General features: G+C 46.7%; 1 protein-coding gene across 1 annotated transcript; it reads left to right on the top strand.

The window, feature by feature from the left end:
* Window positions 1-5,034: 5,034 nt before the first annotated feature.
* TMEM198 (transmembrane protein 198) lies at window positions 5,035-20,796 on the top strand. Its single transcript, XM_044438076.1, has 5 exons — window positions 5,035-5,112; window positions 12,714-12,960; window positions 13,857-14,432; window positions 17,622-17,812; window positions 19,200-20,796. The coding sequence occupies exons 2-5, from the start codon at window positions 12,798-12,800 to the stop codon at window positions 19,344-19,346; spliced, it is 1,077 nt and encodes a 358-aa protein (XP_044294011.1). The 5' UTR covers window positions 5,035-5,112; window positions 12,714-12,797; the 3' UTR covers window positions 19,347-20,796.
* The last annotated feature ends 385 nt before the right edge of the window (window positions 20,797-21,181 follow it).

The raw sequence follows: 21,181 nt of genomic DNA, 5'->3' as shown, positions 1-21,181 counted from the left end.
CATTAGTTTTTCATGTTCCATACCATATTGTAAATGTATTTGATTGATTTTGTTTGCCTTTAAAATGTCACAAGACCTGTTAGTTTTATTTCCTTTATGTAGCTCAGTGAAAAGTGGACATTAAATTTGTATAGGAGATTGATGCATTGCCAAATGATACTGTTTTATGTTTTGTAAAACTTTTTGAAGAACTTATAGCTCCAAATCCATTCAAAGATGGCTTGTGGGCAGCTGAAAGCATTTTCAAATGAAAATTAGAGGCTTTAATGATTCAGGTACCATCAGCACACACAGACACAGCCTGTCTCAAAAGAACTCTTTTAACCTCATCCCTCCAAACATATTATTTTAAACTTTCATTCAAATCCAAACAAAATATGAAGCTGGCATATACTCAGTCAAATTGTTTTTTTCTCCAGTCCTACAAAACTAGTACTGCATTTGGAAAACATTCTGTATTTCCTCCTTTGCTTTCTATTTCTACCTTCCCCAAACCTTTCTATCATGTATGTACTACTCAGTATTTACAGCATTTAGATTTATGCCACATTTCTCAAGGGTGCATGCTGGTCTGAGCTGAAACTGCCTGTGCTTTCTGGTCCCAGACAACAGGTCCCAGTACAACTAAGAAGTGTTGGATGCTCAGTCATTGGAATGAGCATTCATTCATCCATCATTGACTGGACGAGTGAAGGCTGGCAATAGGCTAAGAATACTACTTTGTGTGGGAATTAGTATTATGAAATGCAGACACTATCAAAAAAAGTTTCATGTGCTGTCAGTATATAGGAGATCCATCTTTCCATCTATCTATATAAAATCTTATATATAATTTTGTGTCTTATATAATCACATCATAACCTCTAGAGGTAGAATATATTTGTGCTTGATATCATGTTCTGGATAGGGTCATGCTTCTCTTGAAGAAATTAATTTGTAGCTTATGAACTTGTCTTGATTCATCTTTGTCATTTGAGACCCAGGTGGTCTCAGCAACACAAATACCTTCTAACCAGCTTCAGTGGGTAGTCTAGCTATGGCCCTATCTGGCCTGGGATAGCCTGGTTTCTGTAATCTACACTCTGGTAATTTCTAAACTAGATTATTGCAACATACTGTACATGAGGTTGGCCTGGAAAACTGACCAGAAACTGCAACTTGTGTAAAATACAGCAGCCAAATTGGTAATGGGACCAGAAGGTCTGAGCACATACCACCAATTATGGCCTCCATGCATTGGCTGTCTATATGCTTCTAAGTCCAGTTCAAGGTGCTTGTTTTAACCTATGAAACCCTGCGCAGCTTGGACCACAGTATCTGACAGAGTGCCTTTCCCAAGCACAAGCTATCCATATACTACGATCAAGATTTGAGGCCTGCTGCAACTTCTACCTCCAAGAGAGGTTTATCTGGTGATAACAAGAAAGGCCTTTTTAGTGATGGCCCCCAGTTATGGAACAAGCTCCCCACTGGGACCTGACACCAACTTTGATAACTTTTCAGTTCCAGATTATGACTATCCTCTATGACAGGACATTTAATTAGCTTGATGTTTATATTGGGACATTGTCAATTGTTTAATAGCTCCTATGATTTAATGTGAGTGAGCTATTGTAGCTTTTTAAATTTGTTTTTTTAAATTTTGTATTTTTACAATGTTTTTCTCTACTGTATTTTTATTGTATTGTTGCCAATTGCAGCACCCCAAAACACCCCAAAAGTAATTGACCAGAGGAAGGCCACATAGTAAAAACACCACAGTTATACTGTCCCAGAAGGGAGGGCAGATAAGAACAAAATGAACTAACTAACAAAATGAACTAACAGCTAACACACTAGCCTGACCTCAAATACAGTAATCAAAAGGACAGTGGAAACTGGTTCTAGCCGCCATGAAAGTTGCAAATGTGCAGGGAGTAAGAACATGGCAAGCCTGTGTGAATCTCGAGCAGATAAGAAATAGACATGGGAAATGTCTGGTCCTTGACAGAAGAAAGGACTCTTTCTCCAGCATGAGAGGGGGTGCATACATTGATGTATCCATGTATTAGATGTGTATTAGGTGGCCTAATTGGTTACCTAGGGTATAAAACGCATGTGCCGGGGTGCAACTTTTGAGACACTGCTTTGGGCTGAATGTCCCCTTTTGTCTCCCTTTATTCTATAGTGCACTAGAATAAAGCTGATTTTGACTCTAAGTCTCGTCTCAGGCTCCTTTGGCTCAGGTCTGGGGTCCACCCGGGTTTGCCCTAGCTGTTGACTGGCTGAGTTCAGTAACAGTTTTATTATTGTATTTTATGTGTTGCCATGAACTGTTCAAACAGCTTCAGCTATTGGGCAGTACAGAAATACAGATGTTGATGATGATAGAGTAGAAGAAGAAGAAGAAGATGAAGACAATTAAGTTTTCCTTAATCTGTGAGGCAGAGTTAATCATCTGGCACAGCAGAGGCAAATCTGGACTGTCTGAGCTGCTGAGAACTGAGAGTGGGAGGGGAGTTGATAGCTGTGGGAGCAGCAGCAGGAGCAGCAGCAGTTCCTCCTCCTCTTCATGTCACACACAGCTTGGCAGATGGTAAGTGGGATTCAGACTTGAGCAGATCTGATGATGTGCCTAAGCCAGAGTAGTGGCTGACCTCAGGTGGTCAGGAATATTTGGCTTCTCTGCCAAACTCCCACCTTCCCTGTAATCTAAATGCTACTAATGTGGTATTTAGTATGTAGGCTTAGCCACCTTGCTAAATGTGAATGGCAGCACCTAAGGAACCAGTCCAATAGCTATAGATGGAGCAGCTCCTGTACTTCACAGCAGCAGCAACTCAAAATTTCCTTGTTCATGGTCAGGCCAGACATGACAGTGACAGTTCAACAGGCACATTCTCTCTTTCTATAGATAGTTTAGAATGGGAAGAATGATCAGGTCTAAGAATCACAATAAACTCATGTGAACAAGTCTCTGTTCTATCATCTGTTATCATATCCAATTAATCTGACAGCAGAATTATTTGAGAATGTAGTTTATCTATAAAATTCATTCTCCTGGGATGTTTGGAAATGCTGGTGCATAACAGAAGTTAATTCTTATTTTAAAACAATCAATGGGCAGCAAGGCTTTTGATCTCAAGCTATTCAGGGTAACTGACTGAACATGACCTTGTTGCTGATTTTAGGATTATCTCTACTAACCTCACCCAATGATCATATGTCAGCCTAATGCCCTCTAGATGTTTTAAACTACAAGTCCCAGAATTCCTAGCAATTGCCCTTGCCAGTGTGGACTGATGAGTATCAAAGTCTAAAATATTTGGAGGGCAGTAAGTTGGAGAAGGCTAGCATATGCCAACATTACATATATGAGTTTTATTATTCCACTTTTCTTCCATGATGGAACCCAAGATGGAGTACATAAGAATTTCTGTGCAGATGCTGGGCAGCCACAAATATGCTTAACTTTTGCAAAGTTATTTTATTACATGCCTTGGACCATATTTTGAGATTCTGAGTTGAAATTACCCATTCAGTTAGAACTGAAATTAGGTTCAAAACCAATGTACTTGGGCTGCTTTTAAAGCATCACTAAGTAGTTTCCCCACTTCTCTGCTAGAAAGAAAAGGCGCACTATAGCCATCTTTGTACAATACTCCAATTTGGGGCTTTGGATTCTACTGCCCTCCCTGAATTTTTACTGTCATGACCAAATGCCCTTAGTTCTAAAGATGTTATTTCCAGGGGCTCCATCGATGAAACTCCTGTCTTCCATCCTCCACAGATGGCATTATCTAGTGGAATGAATGCTGGAATGCTGAATGTATTGGTATGCTTCTTGGGTAAGATGGAATGTGTATTTTACAATAGGGAGAGTGTTCTGGAGTCACACTATTTAGTCACTAAATTTTAGTGGTTCTCTCTAGGGCCATATTTCATGTGTGCAATACTGCTTTATAATGGTTACTTTGTAGCCCAGATAAGATTCCATGTGCTCTGAGATACATTAAAAAGGATAATTTAGAACCCTGATGCCCAGGTGAGGACACAGATAGTGTGCTTAAATTAAACAAGTAAATCAATCCAGCATGTTGGCAGAAACGTGACCCCAGGGCCAAATCTTCATTGGGTGCATTTTCCATACTTTTCTAAATGAAAAGTATAGAAATGAGCACTGTTGCTTGGAAATGAGTGATGAGCACAGTTGCTTGGAAATGGAGCAAAACTAAATGCAGTGGAATTTAATATTACAGCAATTCGGGAAAATGCAATACGCTGGAATCTAGCAGTGCGAACACAAGTCAATTGCAATCGAGTTAGACTATGCAAGCAGCTCATGCAGTGCAGCTGGACGGCGGAGCAGGAATGGGTCGTCTCTAATATGCAGTTTGATGAAGTGGGCTGTGATCCACGAACTTGTATGCCAAAATAGTAACAACAGCAGCCTTTAAGGGTCATTACTGTGTGTGTTTTCTCTAATACAATATGTAACAAGAATAGGTGATGGGTGCAATGCATAATAAACGTAGTTATACAACGCGAACTCATATCGCGGCCGCCAATGCAGTGCCTTTACAACGCAGTCAACAGAATCAAGAGCCAGCCAAAGCAATGCATTAGAAGCGGGTAGTGTTAGATGCATAACTAACCATGGGAACTCGGCGTGAAGATTGCTCAGCCTGGGGCCAGAAGCAACCCGTGCCCGACCTCCCTAAGGGGAACAGGGGCGCCGGGAATCCTGCGCGAGGCTCTGGCGCATCGTGCGTGTGCAGAGCGCTTTTGGCTTTGTTCATCCCATCCCTGCCTTCCCCGCCGCGCGCTCCAAGCCAGAAGCGGCTCGTGGGGACGTGAGGGAGCGGGGCGGGCGGCGACATCAGGAAGAGGGAGGAGCGGGGAAGGCGGCCCGATCGCGGTCCGGGCGCGCGCCCGGCTCCAGCCCCTCAGCCCGCCTTTCTTGGCCGCGTCTCGCGAGGGCGCGCGAGGAGGAGCAGAGGCGGCGGCGGGGGAGGGGGGGGAACGGCGCGGTGACGTCACGCGGAGCTGTCCCTCAGCACCGGGCCGAGCCGGACGGGCGCGCGGGCGGCCGGGCAGGCTCCAGCGGTCCGGGTCCGGAGCTCGGCCGAGCAGGTAGGGGCACCGGCGCGGGGAGGCGGGAGGGAGCGGAGAAGGTGGCTGCGTGTGTGCGCGCGTGTGTGCGGCGGTGAGTCTTGCAGCGCCCCTTGCCGGAGGAGCGGAGGGAGACGGCCGTGCGGCTGCCGGGCTAAGCGGAGAAGTGCCCGATATCGGAGGAGTGCGCACGGGGAGGGCGGTGGAGAGGGGGAGCTATGGGCACCGAGGGCAGCACAAAGCATCGGGAGCGCGGGTGCCGGGAAAGCGCCGCATAGGCACGCTTGTCTCTTTCTTCCGCTACTTTCTTGCCCGGAGACAGCTGGTGCTTGGAGCTCAGTCAATGAAAAGAAGTTGGGTGGCAGTGGGGCTCGCTGCATTTAGGCCTCCATCACAACAGAGTCGGATTCGCCCCCCCAGTCCGCCCCCCGGCAGCAACCACCATAGGAAGGAAAGCCTAGCCCGGGATGGATAGAGCGGCGAGGGAGGGGGGATTCCAGATTGTCCTGTACACACACGGCTCTTCTTCCGTCCAGCTTGCTGCTGCCGCGGGCCACAGAGCCCCTTCACGCAGTCTCAGGGTCTGTCTGTCCACCCCGACTCCCCAGCCTGTCTGCCCCACAGCTGCTGGAAAGCTGGCTCCATAGGGAATAAAAAGGGTGTCTGCTTAAAGCCCCCGCACTCTCCGGCTTGTATTCCTTACACATGTGATGCCCCCTCAGGGAGGAAAACAAAAGCCCTGCCCACTATCTGTTTCCAGATATTAATTAGCATAAACATGTGTAAACAAAGGATGAGCTTTAAAAGAAGGCAGCCAAAACAACCCAAATCTTTCATTAGGTGGCCAAAAAGAAAAGCAGCCAGAATATTGTATTGGTAGCCCACTGAGCACTTCCTCAGCCTTTATAGGTCGACAAGTCGAGGATCCCTGAGGATCCCCACATCCCAAACAAAGGGAGCCTAGCGGGTTCCCCAGAAGTCTTTGCAGCTCGGTATCCTAGCAACCGCACAGCTTCCTTTTTGTGATCTGCTGTCAGTCCCAAACAAGGATGCAACATGGTCTGGCTTGCTCTAATGACAGGAAGAACAAACTGATAACAAGTGGATGAAGCAGGCGGGCAAAGCCAGGCATGTGTTAGCAGAGCAAATGCACGCCAGGACAGGGCAGTAGTGGAAAAGTGAGGGACATGTTGAGACCTGACTGGGACACTGTGGATGGAGAGAGGACGGGAAAGGGATGAATAGCCGCAGATAGACTGAAGATGTCACAAACTTGGCAAATCAGATGGCCTTCTTTGTAGGCATTGCAAAAGGGATGCTAATCAATTCCAGCCCTCATACTGCCAAGCAGGAAGTACTCGTCACTGTGCTTTCTACATTTCAGTTCTCACTGACCTCACTGTTTACACCACTTCCCTCCCCCTTGATGTTTCTGATGAAGTGAGATGAAAGCTTGTGCCTTAAAACATTTGTTAGTCTTAAGGTGCTACAAGGCAGTTAGTTGCTTCAAGGAAGTGCCCACATTCCTGAGATTGGTATTGTTGCAGCAGTTTGGTGCTATCTTTGCAGCATCCCCTGTTCTAATTCTGCTAGTCCACGTGGATTAATCGCAATCAGCATAAGGGTTTGCACAGTCCCCTATTTGGTTTGTGGCTATTCAGGGAGAGCAGTTCAGCATACCCGACCTTTTCAAATCCCTTTTTCTGTGAGTGCCTGCAAACCTAGGCTTGGATAGGCAAGTTTTATGTCTTGCTCTGAAACACGATATGTCATAATTAACCAGGCTGCAGTAAGTTGGGTGTTATGTGGAGCATGGCAGTTGTGAGGAGGGGTGGCGAGTACCAGGGTGAGATTTGCCCAAACCAGGGCAGTATCAGATAGGTACTTGTATTCCAGTAATTAAGCCAGACTTCCGTGAAGTTTCTTCCTCTTTGGAATCTGCTCCTTATGAATGATGCCCTTTGGACTCATTAGTTACAAGTGCAAAACAGGCATTCCATGCCAGGCCTCTGCAATCAGCCATTGACAGGAAGGGAGAGAAGAAGAGTCTGAGCTAGGCACTGTCTGAAGATAAAAACTCAGCGTGACAGGGGCAGATGCAGGCTGGGGCCACCGGCTCTGTGTAATATGTGTAGCCATTACAGTCAGTCCCTGAGCATTGATATTTTGTACCAGGTGGGTTGATTCCAGTGCCTTCCCATGCAAACCAGTTTTTATAATTGTCCAACCCCATCCGCTCCCCATAAAATGAAAATCAGGTGTCTCCTTGCTGCCTCCCGGAAAGACTGCACAATATTTCTGTAGAGTGTGATGCTGCGCCCCAGGGCCTTCTCCTTGCTTGCAGAGAAGCATCTGGCAGACAGGGACCCCATGATGCATTCGCTCCCCAAACTACCACTCCCCTGGGTTGCTCCCAGGTTAATAGGATTCTTTCATGAGCAGCTTTTCAACAAGCTGTCACAGTAATCCCAGAGGCAAGGAGAGGATAAGGAACCAAGGATTCCCCTCCACATAAACAGATCTTATCAGCAGGTGTGCCTAACTCTAGTCCTCAGAAAAAGTTTGCTAGGATAACAGTGTGTGTCCTGGCACTATTCCTAATGTGTGAATAGCTTGGCACCACAATTTTGTCCCCTGAAGCAACAAGCTCTGTCAGGAGAAGCCAAATCCAACCACTGTTTGTGCAGCTTTCCTTATCCTACTCCTACCATGTGACATTCTATTACGTGCTCTCACACGCCCTTTACAGTGGATTCTGTCAGGATAACCTTGCCTGCCTTTCCTGAATCCTGACCTTCAGAACCTAAACTGCACTATAGCAACCCCTTCCTATAAATCCCTTTGTTAAGAGAAGCTAGGAGTAAAGTACTGGGCACAACTTCTTTGAGAGTTGGCCTGGTTTCCTCAACTACTGTAATCGTGCTCCCACAGCCTACCAGGAAGTAGCATAAAGAAAGTCTTTCCCCTTGTGGAATCACCTACTACTTTGTATGAAAAGGTCAGCTTCACTGCTCTATTTGTAGCTGCAGAGTTTGCTTGGGTGAATATAGCACAGAAAAGAATCCTGTGGGAAAGTGGGAACTTTAGCCCTCAATCACCATGGAAGAGGATTAGCCAGGGCTCAGGCAATTCCTGGAATGGAGCCCAGTTGGCTGGCCTAGAACCCACAGCAGGCCTAGTCAGTCATGCATCTCCCTCCAGCTGCCTCTGGAGAGGGCTCAAATATGTTAAATGCTAACAAGCATCAAGGTATAAGTTTCCCTGCTCCCAGAGAAGAGGATCAGGGATGCAGACTGCCGTACCTAATGTCTACCAAAGAAGAATCTTATTTGCTCTGATGCACACACATGAAGTACACATCAAAAGCACTTCCTTACAAAGCAGGTATTTATGGTTGTCCCAGAGGCAATGTTGGGCCCAGTTTTAGCCTGCTGTGAACTGCACTGGCCTTTCCTCTTCTCTAGGCAATGGGGCCACGTGCAAACAGGAAGATTAGAAAAGCTGGCAGGGTGGAGGAAGAGCTAGAAAAGCAATGCCACAAAAGCTGCTGGAGATTGACTAGTTTGGGGCAGGATTTTGCACATTTTGGTTTGAACTGATTTTGGCAGATAATTGTGTATGTGATGCCAAATGTTGCTATTATGGAATAAGAGTATGACAGTTTGCTTGTGTTGGTACATTTGTGTGCTTTTCAGAAATATAAACTAGGTGAGATGCTTTGTTTTTATTGGCCCTATGTCTTAATTGAAGCATGTAGAAGTTTTTTGAGTTTCACCAGCTCCTGCTATGTAAACTTCCAAGCTACAGATATGAGGAGTTTTGTGTAACTCCATCTTGCATATTCCAAGAAAACATAACCTCAGTATTGCTTTGTGTTTTAGTAGCACTTTCTCTCTGGAACTTGTATGGTCGCAGTTTTCCCAAACCAATCTCCAACTTCAGAGGCAGGATACCTCTGAATAGGAAACTCTTAAAGACAGACAACAGGACAGGGGGATTGCCTTATCCTGCTTGTGGGCTTCACATAGTCAGAGGCAACTGCTTGGCCCCTGCACAAAATGGGCGCTGAAATTGAGGGACTGATCCAGTAGAGCCACTCTTATCCTTTTAACTGTATTTGGAGATATGTCTTTTCATGATGCATCTGCCTGCATAGTATTCAGACATGATGTGGATGTCAATCTACTCAAGATGTCTGGATCACCTGCTTCAGATCCATTGTTTATGTCAAATTATCTATGGTTCCTGGTAATTTGGTGGTGCTTCTTGGAGGTGACTGTATTTGGAACAGCAGAGCATAGGCATGCCTTTTTCAGTCAGTAAGAGTAGCCATCTTTCTGTTTCTTTTGAGGTACAGAATGAACATTGTGCTTCTCTGTTTCAGCTTCCCATGTGTGGATACTGTCTCTGTATGTGTTAAGAGTCTGTCTTAATTTCTGTCTCTTTGATATCTTTTCTGTGAAGGGTATGCTGCTATTATGACCCTTGACCCAGCTGAGTGAACACTGTTTGGCATGATTCATTGATTTGCTGGTCATGAGGGCATGTAACCTAGATAGTGATGTTACAGAGGGTGAATAAGAATGTTATGGTAAAGCAGTCTGTAAATTCATGCCAGGTGCTGAGGAGACTTCCCTTGATTTCTGATTGGGGGTGGATAGGGAATAAAATGCTATTCACTGTTTGGTAGGATATTATAGATGATCAGCCTGTCAAGTAGCTACATGTACATCACGGTCAGTTTCCAGTCAATGAATAAATGGCTGATCATATGTTGCATCATACACACTACATTATGTATGGTTAACACTTGAACTAAGTTCTTTCCTATAGAGTGGACTGCTTTGACTTCATGTGACATAAGAACTTTAAGATACTTTTCTGTGTATTTTATAGCAGAGGGTGTGATATGGTGGTTAGAGTGTTGGACTGGAGAACTGGAAGATCCAGGTTCTGGTCCCTACTTGGGTGACTTTGGACCAGCCACTCACTCTCAGCCTAACCTACCTCACAGGGCTGTTGTGGGGATAAAATAGAGTGGAGGAGGACTATGTACGCCACCTTGGGATCCTCACAAGAGAAGCAATATAATAACAACAATATTATATTATGAATGTAGTATAACAAGAATAAATTCTTGACATCTGGTGCTTTTTATGTACCTGTATATCTAGAACATTTACTTGCACACCTCCAAGAGTGGGGCTGTTTTTTTTTTTTATCCTAATGTCTGTTTAAAAACTTGGGTCTTTCTTTTCATAAGAAAAGAGTTAAGCTGATGTCGCCTTTATCTGGAGCATTTTACCACATTTCTTACTAACTGTGATCAAGGCTCCAAGACTGGGACTCCTGGAAGACAACCGAGGGCTCCTAGCTGTATAAATTAGAAGACCTTGTGCAGCTCTTCCATATTTTTCTCCTTAGCAATTTTTCTGGGTCTTGTTTTGTACTACTGCCTTGCAGCTTTCACAGAATGGGATGGGGTCCCAGATGATGCTGTCTTCTACTCATAAGCATCTCAAATTTTCCAACCTCTACTTCAGACTTCTCTGACTATAAAAAACCGTTTAGAGTTCCTTAAAAAATTACAGAAGACAGAATAGTTGTACATTGCCTTTTACTCAGTATCACTAGATGCTTTCCATCTGGAAGCATCCTTTGTGCTCAAGAAAAGGAAGGGTAAAGAAACACAAGCAGAAGACAACTGGATTCCCTGCAAATTTCACAGAATGAGGTCAAAAGCCTCATCCGGAAACACCCTAAGTGGCAGACCTTTCCATTTGTTTCAGGATGGTCTTTTCATTCTGGTCAGTAGTAAAGCGAAGTTTCCTGGGCATGTTTGAAGGGCCTTGCCAGTTGGAAAGGCATAGGTATGGAATAAAAGGACTTGGTGGGTGATTTAAGATGAACCTAAAGATGAGTTTAAGATGGAGGAAAAGCAAGCAGGTATGGAGAATTGTTTCTGTTCAGCCAAAGAGCAAGAGTGGGCAAGGAGGGGGGGACATCGCTGGAAGAGAGTCGAGTTGTTGAAACAAAGCGAAAAAGATGTAGCCGAGAAGAAGGCCGCCACCGTTTGGTCATTTCTCGGCAGCCAATGGGAAAATGCTTTGCCTCCCTTAGCAACAGAGAGTTGTCCAATCAGCAGATGGCATGCTTTCAATAGTGATGCTCATTGGCAGTATATAGGGGGAGAGGTGAAGGAAGAAAATGAGAAAGGGAAGAGAGAAGGGCTGCAAACGGGTGTCGGGGGGGGGGGGCAAGTCTCCCTCTGGCTGCACCTTCCTCCCAGCTCTTACCATCCTTCACCCCATTTCCCCGTGCCAGTGACTGAGCCCAACCCTGCAAAAAGGAATCCTCTGTGACAAGGGGTGGGTGTGAAAGGTAACTGCAGTAAGTGCAAAGCTCCTAGCTTCTGGGTGTGGGTTTCAGAGGTGCCCCTACAGCCCTAGATGAATCAGTTCAGTGTTTCACTTGCAAGCTACAGGAGGAGTGGGAAGGGCTTGCCTGCTGCTTGATCTTGTATTGTTTGTTTGCTCATTTAACTGTATTTTGAACTGATTTAGAGTGGCTCATATCAGTTAGAAAGGAGAGGAAGAATAAACAGGCTTGTATCTTGGCTTTATCTGCTCATTATAAGAAGAGGGAAGAGCTAACAACACTGTTGTGCCTCCCAGCCTTTGGGCCAGCAGAGCTAAGAAAATGAGGAAGGGAAAGCCAAAGAGGAACCAGAGGCTCTGGCCTGCCTTTGCTGCTGTTATTAATGGCTGCCCCAACTAGCTTGCCAGTCCTGGTGGCTGGACTCAGGTATTCAGACGTACACTTATAGGGTTAATGAAACTTGGTCTCTGACAGATGCTTTTCCAAACTGCTACATCCCCCTTTGGTGACTCACTCCCCTACCCCACTGGTTCTTTGAGCTAAAAACTGGGGGATGGATGGGGGGGTGCATGTATGTTGTTAAAAGTATCATCTGTTCTTCCCTCAGTTACCATGGAGACCATGCGGTGGCGATTCTCTTTATAGCCTCTTTTTTGGGGGAAAGTTGTCATCCCATCCCCATTCGGCTCTCTGCTAGGATTTCTCTGAGCCCACTCTCCATCATGGAACTTGCTGTAGAGCTTCCTGTCAGGCTGGGATGACTTTCTGAGAAGCTATAATACGTGTCCAAGATGGAGAAAGACCAGTGGAATCCCAGGGAACCCTGAAGGAATAGCTGTGGCTAGAGACCCTAGTTGAGCGCTGGCTGGTTTATTCTGCCCCTTTCACATATCGCTAACAATTCAGAAAGCTGCTTCTGTCTGCTGTTAATGTCTGTTTGGACTTGGCTCTGGCCCAAGAATTTGGTGGGTGTTCCATCTCTGAGCTTGTTACATTTGTGATCCTTGTTAGTTGCCTCTTCCAGCCTCCACAAAAAAGGGGAGTCGTTGTGGAATGTCTCGGTGGAACAGACTTGCAATGAGTCAAGAAAGAGAGTGATATGCCTTAAGTCCTGCTGATTCTTTCTGTGAAGATTATGTCATTTTGATTCAGGGAAGTCTGTGCAGTTCATGGGCTGCTTGGCCACCTGTCAGACCTCCAAGAACCTGGAGCTTGACCTTTCATATCCTGTCTCTTCCCAACAGATGGAAACTGTACTATGAGGCAGCATTCCCCACAGGCCATGGGGAGGGAGTGGGGAGCCTGACCTCCAAAGACCTTGAAGAGCCATGACGTCTACTGTACAGACCCTGCGTTTTCCACTGCTGCCGCATGCCCCAGGCCAAGATCGAACCCATAGTTGTGAGCAGGAGATTGAGCGGCGCTACCAAGTGGTGCCCTCGGTGGTGTGTGCCATGTGCTGCCTCTTCGGGATCATCTACTGCTTCTTTGGTGAGCAGGTGTGGGGAGGGCTGTCTCAAGCCATTCTAGGTGTCCAGAGGGCAGTTGAGGGTATGGCATGGAGACTAGAGGGGATAGATGATCTCCATGCCGGTACCATTTGCATGGAGGCCATTCCACACCTAGCCAGGCATGCCTCACTGTGGCCTGGTTTGCACAGAACAAGCAATATGCTATCGGAGCATCTAAACAACCCAAGAGTATCTCATTCCTAGACTGTTAAGTGTAATGTGCTGCCTAGGAGCTTCTGAGTTCCAGTTGCACCAAGCAGCCAAGCAAGGGATGGCACATGCCTGGGTGGCAGTGAGAGAGATCAGGCATTTCATGCCAGAGCAATAGTGGATTCACAGCAACCTGGGATTGTAAAAAGAAAATCTCAGTTTCCATTCTATAGGAGCTGTGATTGTGCGTCTGCAGCAGCAACACAATGGAACACATGCTCATGAAATTCTCTTGGTGATATCCCATTGAAATACATTCCCAAGCACAGCAAAAAGCATGGCTGGGTTGCTGTGCAAAGTCCCGTGAGAAAAGATCAGCCGGCTTCTGTGCATCGAGTTCTTCAACTCGATGCCCTCCAAATGTTTTGCACTACAACTCTCAGCATTCCTGACCATTAGCCATACTGGTGGGGCAATAGGAGTCGGCACCTGAAGGGCACCAGTGCTGTACGGAGTGCAGGAAGTGCTCAGCTAATGTACTCCTGGTGTTAGGACTTCCCATTCTCCACTAGATATTTCTTTGTAACGTGAGAGTAGAATTTCTCAGTGTGTATGGCCCAGATAATTGGAATGCTTTTTCCCACTAGAGTAACAGATGATTAACCTACCCTGTGTCCTTCACCACATCCCCAAGTAGTAGTAACATCTGCTCCCTTGTTTCCTCAGGGTACCGGTGCTTTAAGGCAGTGATGTTCCTGACAGGGCTGATGTTTGGCTCGGTGATCATCTTCATGCTGTGCTACAAGGAGCGGGTGTTGGACACTCAGCTGAGCGTGGAGGCCTCTGTGGGCATTGGGCTGGGCATCGGGGTGCTGTGTGGGCTAGTCACCATGCTGGTGCGCAGCGTCGGGCTCTTCATGGTCGGGCTGCTGCTAGGGCTCCTGCTGGCTGTGGCTGCCCTGGTGGTGATGGAGCAGTTCTACCACCCGCCTACTGTTTGGATCCCCATTGGCTTGCTGCTGGGCGTGGGCATGCTGTGTGCTGTGCTGACCTTGCAGTGGCAGCGCCTCTTCACCACGCTCTCCACTGCTGTCTTTGGCAGCGCCGTCATGACTGCCACAGCTGACTACTTCGTTGAGCTCTTCCTGCTGCTGCAGTATGTTTATGAGCGAGTGAAGGTGGCACCTGCCCAGCCCATCTGCTGGTACAGCTGGGTCATTCTCGGTACTTGGCCCGTCTTGGCTTTGTTGGGTGTCCTAGTGCAGTGGAAAGTCACAGCTGAGGGATACTCACACACCGAAGGTGAGTATGGTACTGCCAGGCTGATAAGGGGGCTGAAGGTGGGCAAGTGGACAGCCCGATAGGAGGAGCCTCATTCCCAACTTGCCCTTTTGCTGCGTATAATCCGGTTACCTGTCTGGAAATTATATTAAACTTTAACTTACTCCCCTAAATCCATGTCACTGAGAGGAATCTCATTAGCACAAGAACTGGCATCCCTTGGGTTGAGCGATATTAGCAGTGGCACATTTAGGATGTCATCTATTTGTCAGTTTCAAATGGGGCCTGGGATGTGCAATAGGTCTAACAGAGGGAGGTGCTCATCATCCTGGCACCACACAAATTTAGCATATGGCACGGACAGGGCTTTCTACCAGTCATTGCTGTGCATGTGAACAACTGAGATGACATTTCCATTTTATTATCGCAATTGGTGGCATGGAGCAGTATCCAGTGGGATATTTATCGTCTGCTGATGACTCTCCATCCTGCCAATTCCCTTCTGCAAGTGTGAGGCCCTGCTAAGTCTTATTTATTTCCTTGCTTGGCACCTTTTTTCCTTTCAACAAACTAAAGGCAGCTTGCATAATTCTCCCCCTTCCCCGTTCAGTCTTATCCTCACAACAACCCAATGAGGTCAATTGGGTTGAGAGTCTGTGACTCTGCAAAGTCACTCTGAGCATTATGGGGACTAGATTATGTGTCCCAGTCCCATACTCTTAACCACTAGTGAAGCCCACTGAGTATACAAGGAAGATTTAGCACTACCCAGAAGAAGACTTGAAAGAAGTGGAAACATTCATTTCTGGAGGAGGCAGGTCTGTAGAACTGCCTTATGCAAGTTCCTTTGATCTGCTTCCTTCCAGAAGTGTTTCTGCTTCTTTCAGGTTGCCCCTGGAAGTGCTAAATTTCCCTTGCATAAGCAGCAGGCACTGCTTACAGAGGGTAGTTGTGGTGCACTGAGAACCCACAGAGGCAAGAACCCCAGTGGATACTGCACATGACCAGGGCCTTCTGAAAGTAACAAACACATGTGGACATGCCCAAATCAGGGTTGCCTTTCAATTTTTCTACCAACTGCTATAACTATGGCTGGAAAGCCAGTGTGGTGTAGTGGTTAAGAGCACAGGACTGGGACCCAGAAGATCTGGATTCTAGTTCCTGCTCAGCCATGGGGCCAACTGGGTGACTTTGGGTCAATCACAGATGCTCAGCCTAACCTACCTCACAGGGTTGTTGTGGGGATAAGATTGAGAGCAGTAGGCAGAGAATGCTGTAAGCTACTTTGAGTTCTTTAAAAAGAAAAGGACAGGTTATAAATCTAATAAATAAATTTAATAGCAGCTTGCTGCAAAGGTACTGCGCAGGTCTCCTATGGTAATTTTACATAGGGCGGCTCTTTTACATATTTTTTTACCTCCTACTAAGATAAATACAGTTTAGAACTGATGAATCTGCAGAGGTTTGCCTGGGTCCATAAGAATGCAAGAATTCATAGTCTTTTGATCTGTTTATTTTTTTAAAGTCAGATGATTAAGCAACCAACCAACTAATTACATTATTTTTGCAAAACTGGAATGAAGTTGCCTTTAGAGGATCTTGAATGAAAATGATAACTTTTTGTAAATGTGTGATAACTTGTAATTTAATAAGCAGCAGTAAACATTCTTTTTAGAAAGTTATGTTTAATATTTTCTTCTGAAACAACTTTATAAGTATGAAATTCTCCTATAGTAACACAACTGAACCAACATGCTTTAACAAAGACACAGCTTGAAGAACATCAGTATTGTTAAAATCCATCTTTAAAAGATACGGCCACATTAATTTCAACTGAACAGCACTAGCTTCAGTTTATCTATGTTTTTATTGTTAAAATAAACTGATTTCACCCTGAAAGGTGAAGTTTGTACCAGCTATCATTATCATCTTTAAGAGAGCAATCCTAAGGTCCCTGGGAGAGCATTCCAGGTCCACAGGGTGGCTCGTAAAACCCCTCCAAAGTCAGAGACAACTCCAGTGTTGGAGATGGGAGAGAGCCAATGCCAGGCCCCTCCCTCTCATAGCTAATGCAAAGAGAACTTCACCAGTTGCCTCTCCAGGATTAGAAGGGCAACTTCAGAACTTAAGGAAAGGGTGTATTCCGATGGGCAGAGAAAAGGCCGGAGTGGCCTGAGCCTCAAGTGCCCCCACTAGGCAGACTGTAAAGCTCATCTGGTAAAAATACAGGCGATCATAAGACAGGGAGGCAAACATCAGCTCTGCCATTCCTCTTACCCTCCTGGCCTCAGTTCACCAGGGCAAAGGAACCTGGGAAGCTTCCAAGTTTGGGGGCTTCCAAGTGGTGAGGCTACAATTAATAGAATTATACCCTAAGCTTTTCTCTCAAATGTTTCAGAGGGAGCAGGCACACAAATTTTATAATTGAGAACAAATGTTAATGAGAGTGAGGTTTAGCTGATTAACTGCAGTAATTAATTAATGCTGTGAGCTCAAACACATGGAGGGTCCATTCAGTGCAGTCTCTTATCTCTAAGGTCTAAACTACATGTTACATGCAAACAGGTTTAATTTCAATCTTTCATCTCCTGGGTGTGTTTTAAAATCCACTTTGGGAGGTTGAATTAATAGCAGAAAAGTGGCAGGGGGTGGATGCTGTTGTCCACCCATTTACTCATTGCAAATCTCCATCCCAGAACCTTTTCTCCCTCAACAACAAATTGATTTTTCAAGGCTTCACACATGTTTCCCAGCAGCAGTACAAGGCTGTTTAGTTGGGGATACCTTATATGGTGAGAAGAGAGCTTGTTTAGGCATGCTGAGTCTCTTGCTGTAGCGAGAGGAGGCCATTTCCTGAGGTAGTGAATGTTTTTGAATGGACATGTTTGAGTGCTTGCCAGTCTGAGATGCAGAAAAAAGGAGAAGTCCATTGGGTCCAATGCCCAGCACCTACTGATCTAAAGGACTGCTTCCTGGACTGAAAATTACTGAGAACCATGCACTCTGGACATATGGATGCATTCTGCAGCCCATCTAATACTGTATGATGGCCCCGCCAACCATGAACTTACCTGATTTGGGGGCTGGGGATCTCAACTTATTTCTGGTCTCCATTTCTTCCCAGAATAAGGTAGGCCAAAGGCAGCATCTGCTTGCCTATTTGCCATGCTGGATTTCTCACCTCACCTTCCCACTTCCTTCCCTCTACAGTGATTATCAGTCGGCAGCAACGCCGTGTCCAGCTGATGAGGATCAAGCAACGAGAAGAGCGCAAGGAGAAGAAGAAGAAGAAGCGGCCACATCCTCACCCCCATCTGCAGCACAAGGCCCACCCACCAGAGCCTGCCTACCGTCGCAAGCCTAACCCTGTGCGCCGATTTGATGGAGATGTGCTCTCCCCAGTGAGTGAATGCCAGTACCCTCCTGCACAGGGGTAGGGTGATGGGATAAGAGAATCCCAGCTGGATTGCAAATAATTCAGCTGTTTAGCAGCAAAGGTGGGACAGACTGCTTAGGGAAGTCAACTTGCTGCCCATTATTTTCCACTTGGCAAGCCTGTTATTTCTATGGTTCCAGTCACCCTCTTTTTTAGTTAATCAACAAAGCATTTTGTTCTTGAGAATTGGCCCTATACCTAATGCTCCCCTCATTCATTCATTCATTCATTCATTCATTCATTCCACCTGTTTAGGATGGAAGTGTCTACCACCTCCAAGCCACTGCTTCCTACACCCACCATAGACTGTCTGTATGGATTTCCCATAGAGATAGGACAAAGAGACAGTGTAGTCTAAGTACCAACTGCAGTTTCCATGCACAAGGTATCCACCAAAACATAGCATCACAAATATGGAGGAGATGGATAGAGAAATTTAAGTCAAAATTGTGTCCTTATCCCTTATTTGGCAGTTTCAGATGGGAGCCAGAAGCATGACTCTAACCTTTTTCCTTAGCTCTGTAAAAGTTCTGCTTACTACCAGCAGTGCTGCATGATCTTTACAGAACCTTGCTAATTAGGGTAGGAGAAATACACTGGCCTTCTTTTTGCATAACAGTACTTCTCAAAGGACAGGAAATGTGTATAACTATTCCATCCCATGGCCCTTGAAACCTAGCAAGTCTGTGCCAATTTCTTTCCTTGCTACCCACAGGTACAAATAGCTTGGGACAAATTATACACTGATGATACCCAGCATACATTGTCTGTTTATATTCAGGAGTCCAAATGCGTAGAGGAGTAGAGCAGTGTTCAAAACAGCAGGAGGAATGAAGGCACTGGCCCTGGCACTGGCCCTGGCCTGTTGTAGCAAATACATAAAAAGTGGAAGAGCAGCCCTGCATTCCTAAATGTCAAGGGAGAGGCACCAAGGAATCTCAGTTGGGAATGGCTTCCCAGCACATGTCCACTGTGTGTTTAGGAATGTGCACCTGCTGCTCACGCTTCATATGTCTACTTTAGCAAATATTAAGGGAGCATCCAGGAATACTCTTGCCACCTAAGTGTGACGTAGGCCTTGGTTGTCCTGGTCTGTCCTTGTTACAGTAGAGGCAGGGCAAGCCACATCCTCTCTGGTAGTCATTTTCAGGAGTGCAAGGAGTTCGAGAGAAGAGAGAAGCAATACTAGCCTTTCCCAGTGCTGGGTCCAGGGTGCTGTATGGAAGAACAGCTGCCTCTCAACTACTTGAATGGAGGAAGGGGGCAATATTGCTGCACTTTGGGAAGGCTTAGAAGATGGAGCAGGGAAGGCAGCAATGCACCTTCATTGTCTATTTTCCTCCTCCTTGCAGAGCTACATACAGAGCTTCCGGGAGCGGCAGACGGGGTCATCCCTGAACAGCCTGCTGGCCAACGCTCATGCTGCCATCGACGTGGACTATGACTGTGGCTCCACTGTGCCCCTGACAACGGGCTCAGGCCCTGCCATGCGGGTATAGCCCAGCACCTCCCCAGCAGGACACAAGGACTCTGCCTCCCTTGGGTGCACAGGTCAGGCTACGTGGACATAGCTTAGCACCTTCATTTTTCCATCAGGACTGACAGTTCCTCTCTGCAGGCATTCACGGGCCTGGTCTGGCCATTTGGATGTAGTCCAGCATCTCTCAGTGTGTGTGGAATTCTCCCCAGTGCTACGCTGGCTCTGACTAAGCTGCCTTGACACAAGGGGCAAGAAAAGAGTATGAGTAGGCGGCTGGGGGCAAAGGGCTGAAAAGAGTGCAACCCAGCCAGGCTGGGAGTGCAGGACTCGGGGGAAGGTGAGCATGGCCTTGTGGAGCCAGAAAGGAGAGAGATGATCGTTTGCAACCCCCACTCACCATGAGAAGGATGGCAAGCCTTCCCCACCCACCGGTACTGGAGTGGCCCATATGCGGAGGGACTGTGGGGTGCTGTTCCTGTGTGCTCTTGCCACATCGTGGACTCAGTCCTTGTCCTGGAGTTTGTCTTTGCATGAACTGACCCCAACGACTGTCTTTTGGGGCCCAAGTGCCCCTTATGTACTGATGGTAGGATTTGACTTGGTTCACTCCAGTCTGGCTGGAAGTAGCCAGCTCAGGGAAATGGGGTCCTTTGGCCCTGGGCCCCTTGCCCATACCAGTGCCTGGCATTCTGTTTCAATGGGTGACTCAAGGAGGGGTGGGGGGCTGGCACCTGGGCTGAGCTGTGTAATGGCTGAAGTGTGCAAGTGTGCGTGCGCGTGCGTGGTGGTGCTGGAGCAAGGCATTCGGCTGGTATCCAGGCAATGAGCCTTTTTCAGCCCCCCTCCTCCTGTGCCTTCACCCTGCTCCTCATTCTGGAGTGAGGATTGGCTACTGAGGGGCCGCAGGGATGGCGGGGGGGAATACCCATGTACATAGTCGTGTTGCAGTTATTTGTATTAATTTATTATTGACACAGTGCTGGGTTTGACGAGCTCTGCTGGACCCAGAAAGCCCATCAGAAGGATGGCTAGAGAAAAGAGTGCTGTCCTCTTCTCTTCCCCTTCAGCCCCATACGTGGCTTCACCCCTTTTTATCTCCCTGTTCTCACAGAGTTGGGCAGAAAGGGGGTTAGCAGCATCCACATTTACTTTTGTCTACTGTGAATTTTTGTGGGGCTGCAAGTCTCTTGGCATCTTTACCTTTGATGGAGCCAATAATGGGGAGCAGGGGAATGGCCAGCCTTCTGTTTCTAGATGAGGGCAGGAAAGGATCCAGCACAGTTCAACAAGGCCTCTCCTCCACGGAGAAACTGCATGTTTCTGTCCCCAACCGTCACTGTTTGTCACCACAGGAACCTTGCACTATGGCTTTTCTTTGTTTTGTCTCTTCTTCCCCCTCCCTTTCTTCTTTTGTATATGTGCCAAACGCTGCCGGGCTGCGGCTGCGCAAGTAAATGAAAAAAAGCTTTCAGGAGTGGTGCCTCCATGAATGCCTGTGCCAGAATCATTAGGCGGGGGCAGTAACGCTGCTGCATACATGTGTATGGATATTGGACGTGTAGATGGAAGAAGCCTGGTTTGATCGGGTCAGAGTTGCAAGGGGAAGCAGAATGGGGGAGTGGAACAGGGAGCCTTCACCTACACCCAACCAAACAACATCTTGAATGGTTGCTTCTTTCTGTTTGGCGGTGAGCAAGGTGGTACCTTGAGTACCTTGGGATATGAATATGTATGTGCACTCTTGTGGTTCTAGCAACCATAAACAAACATCAGCAAAACAAAAACAGCTGACAGAGTGGTTCCCCACTCCACCCTGCAGCCCCCTATCACCCCTCCAAATCTGCTCTGCAGGGG

The sequence above is a fragment of the Varanus komodoensis genome, unplaced genomic scaffold (assembly GCF_004798865.1).
Source record: "Varanus komodoensis strain SLA01 unplaced genomic scaffold, ASM479886v1 scaffold32, whole genome shotgun sequence".
In the NCBI taxonomy this organism is placed as follows: domain Eukaryota; kingdom Metazoa; phylum Chordata; class Lepidosauria; order Squamata; family Varanidae; genus Varanus; species Varanus komodoensis.
Note: the sequence above shows the minus strand (reverse complement) of the source record. Positions and strands in the feature narration are given on the sequence as shown.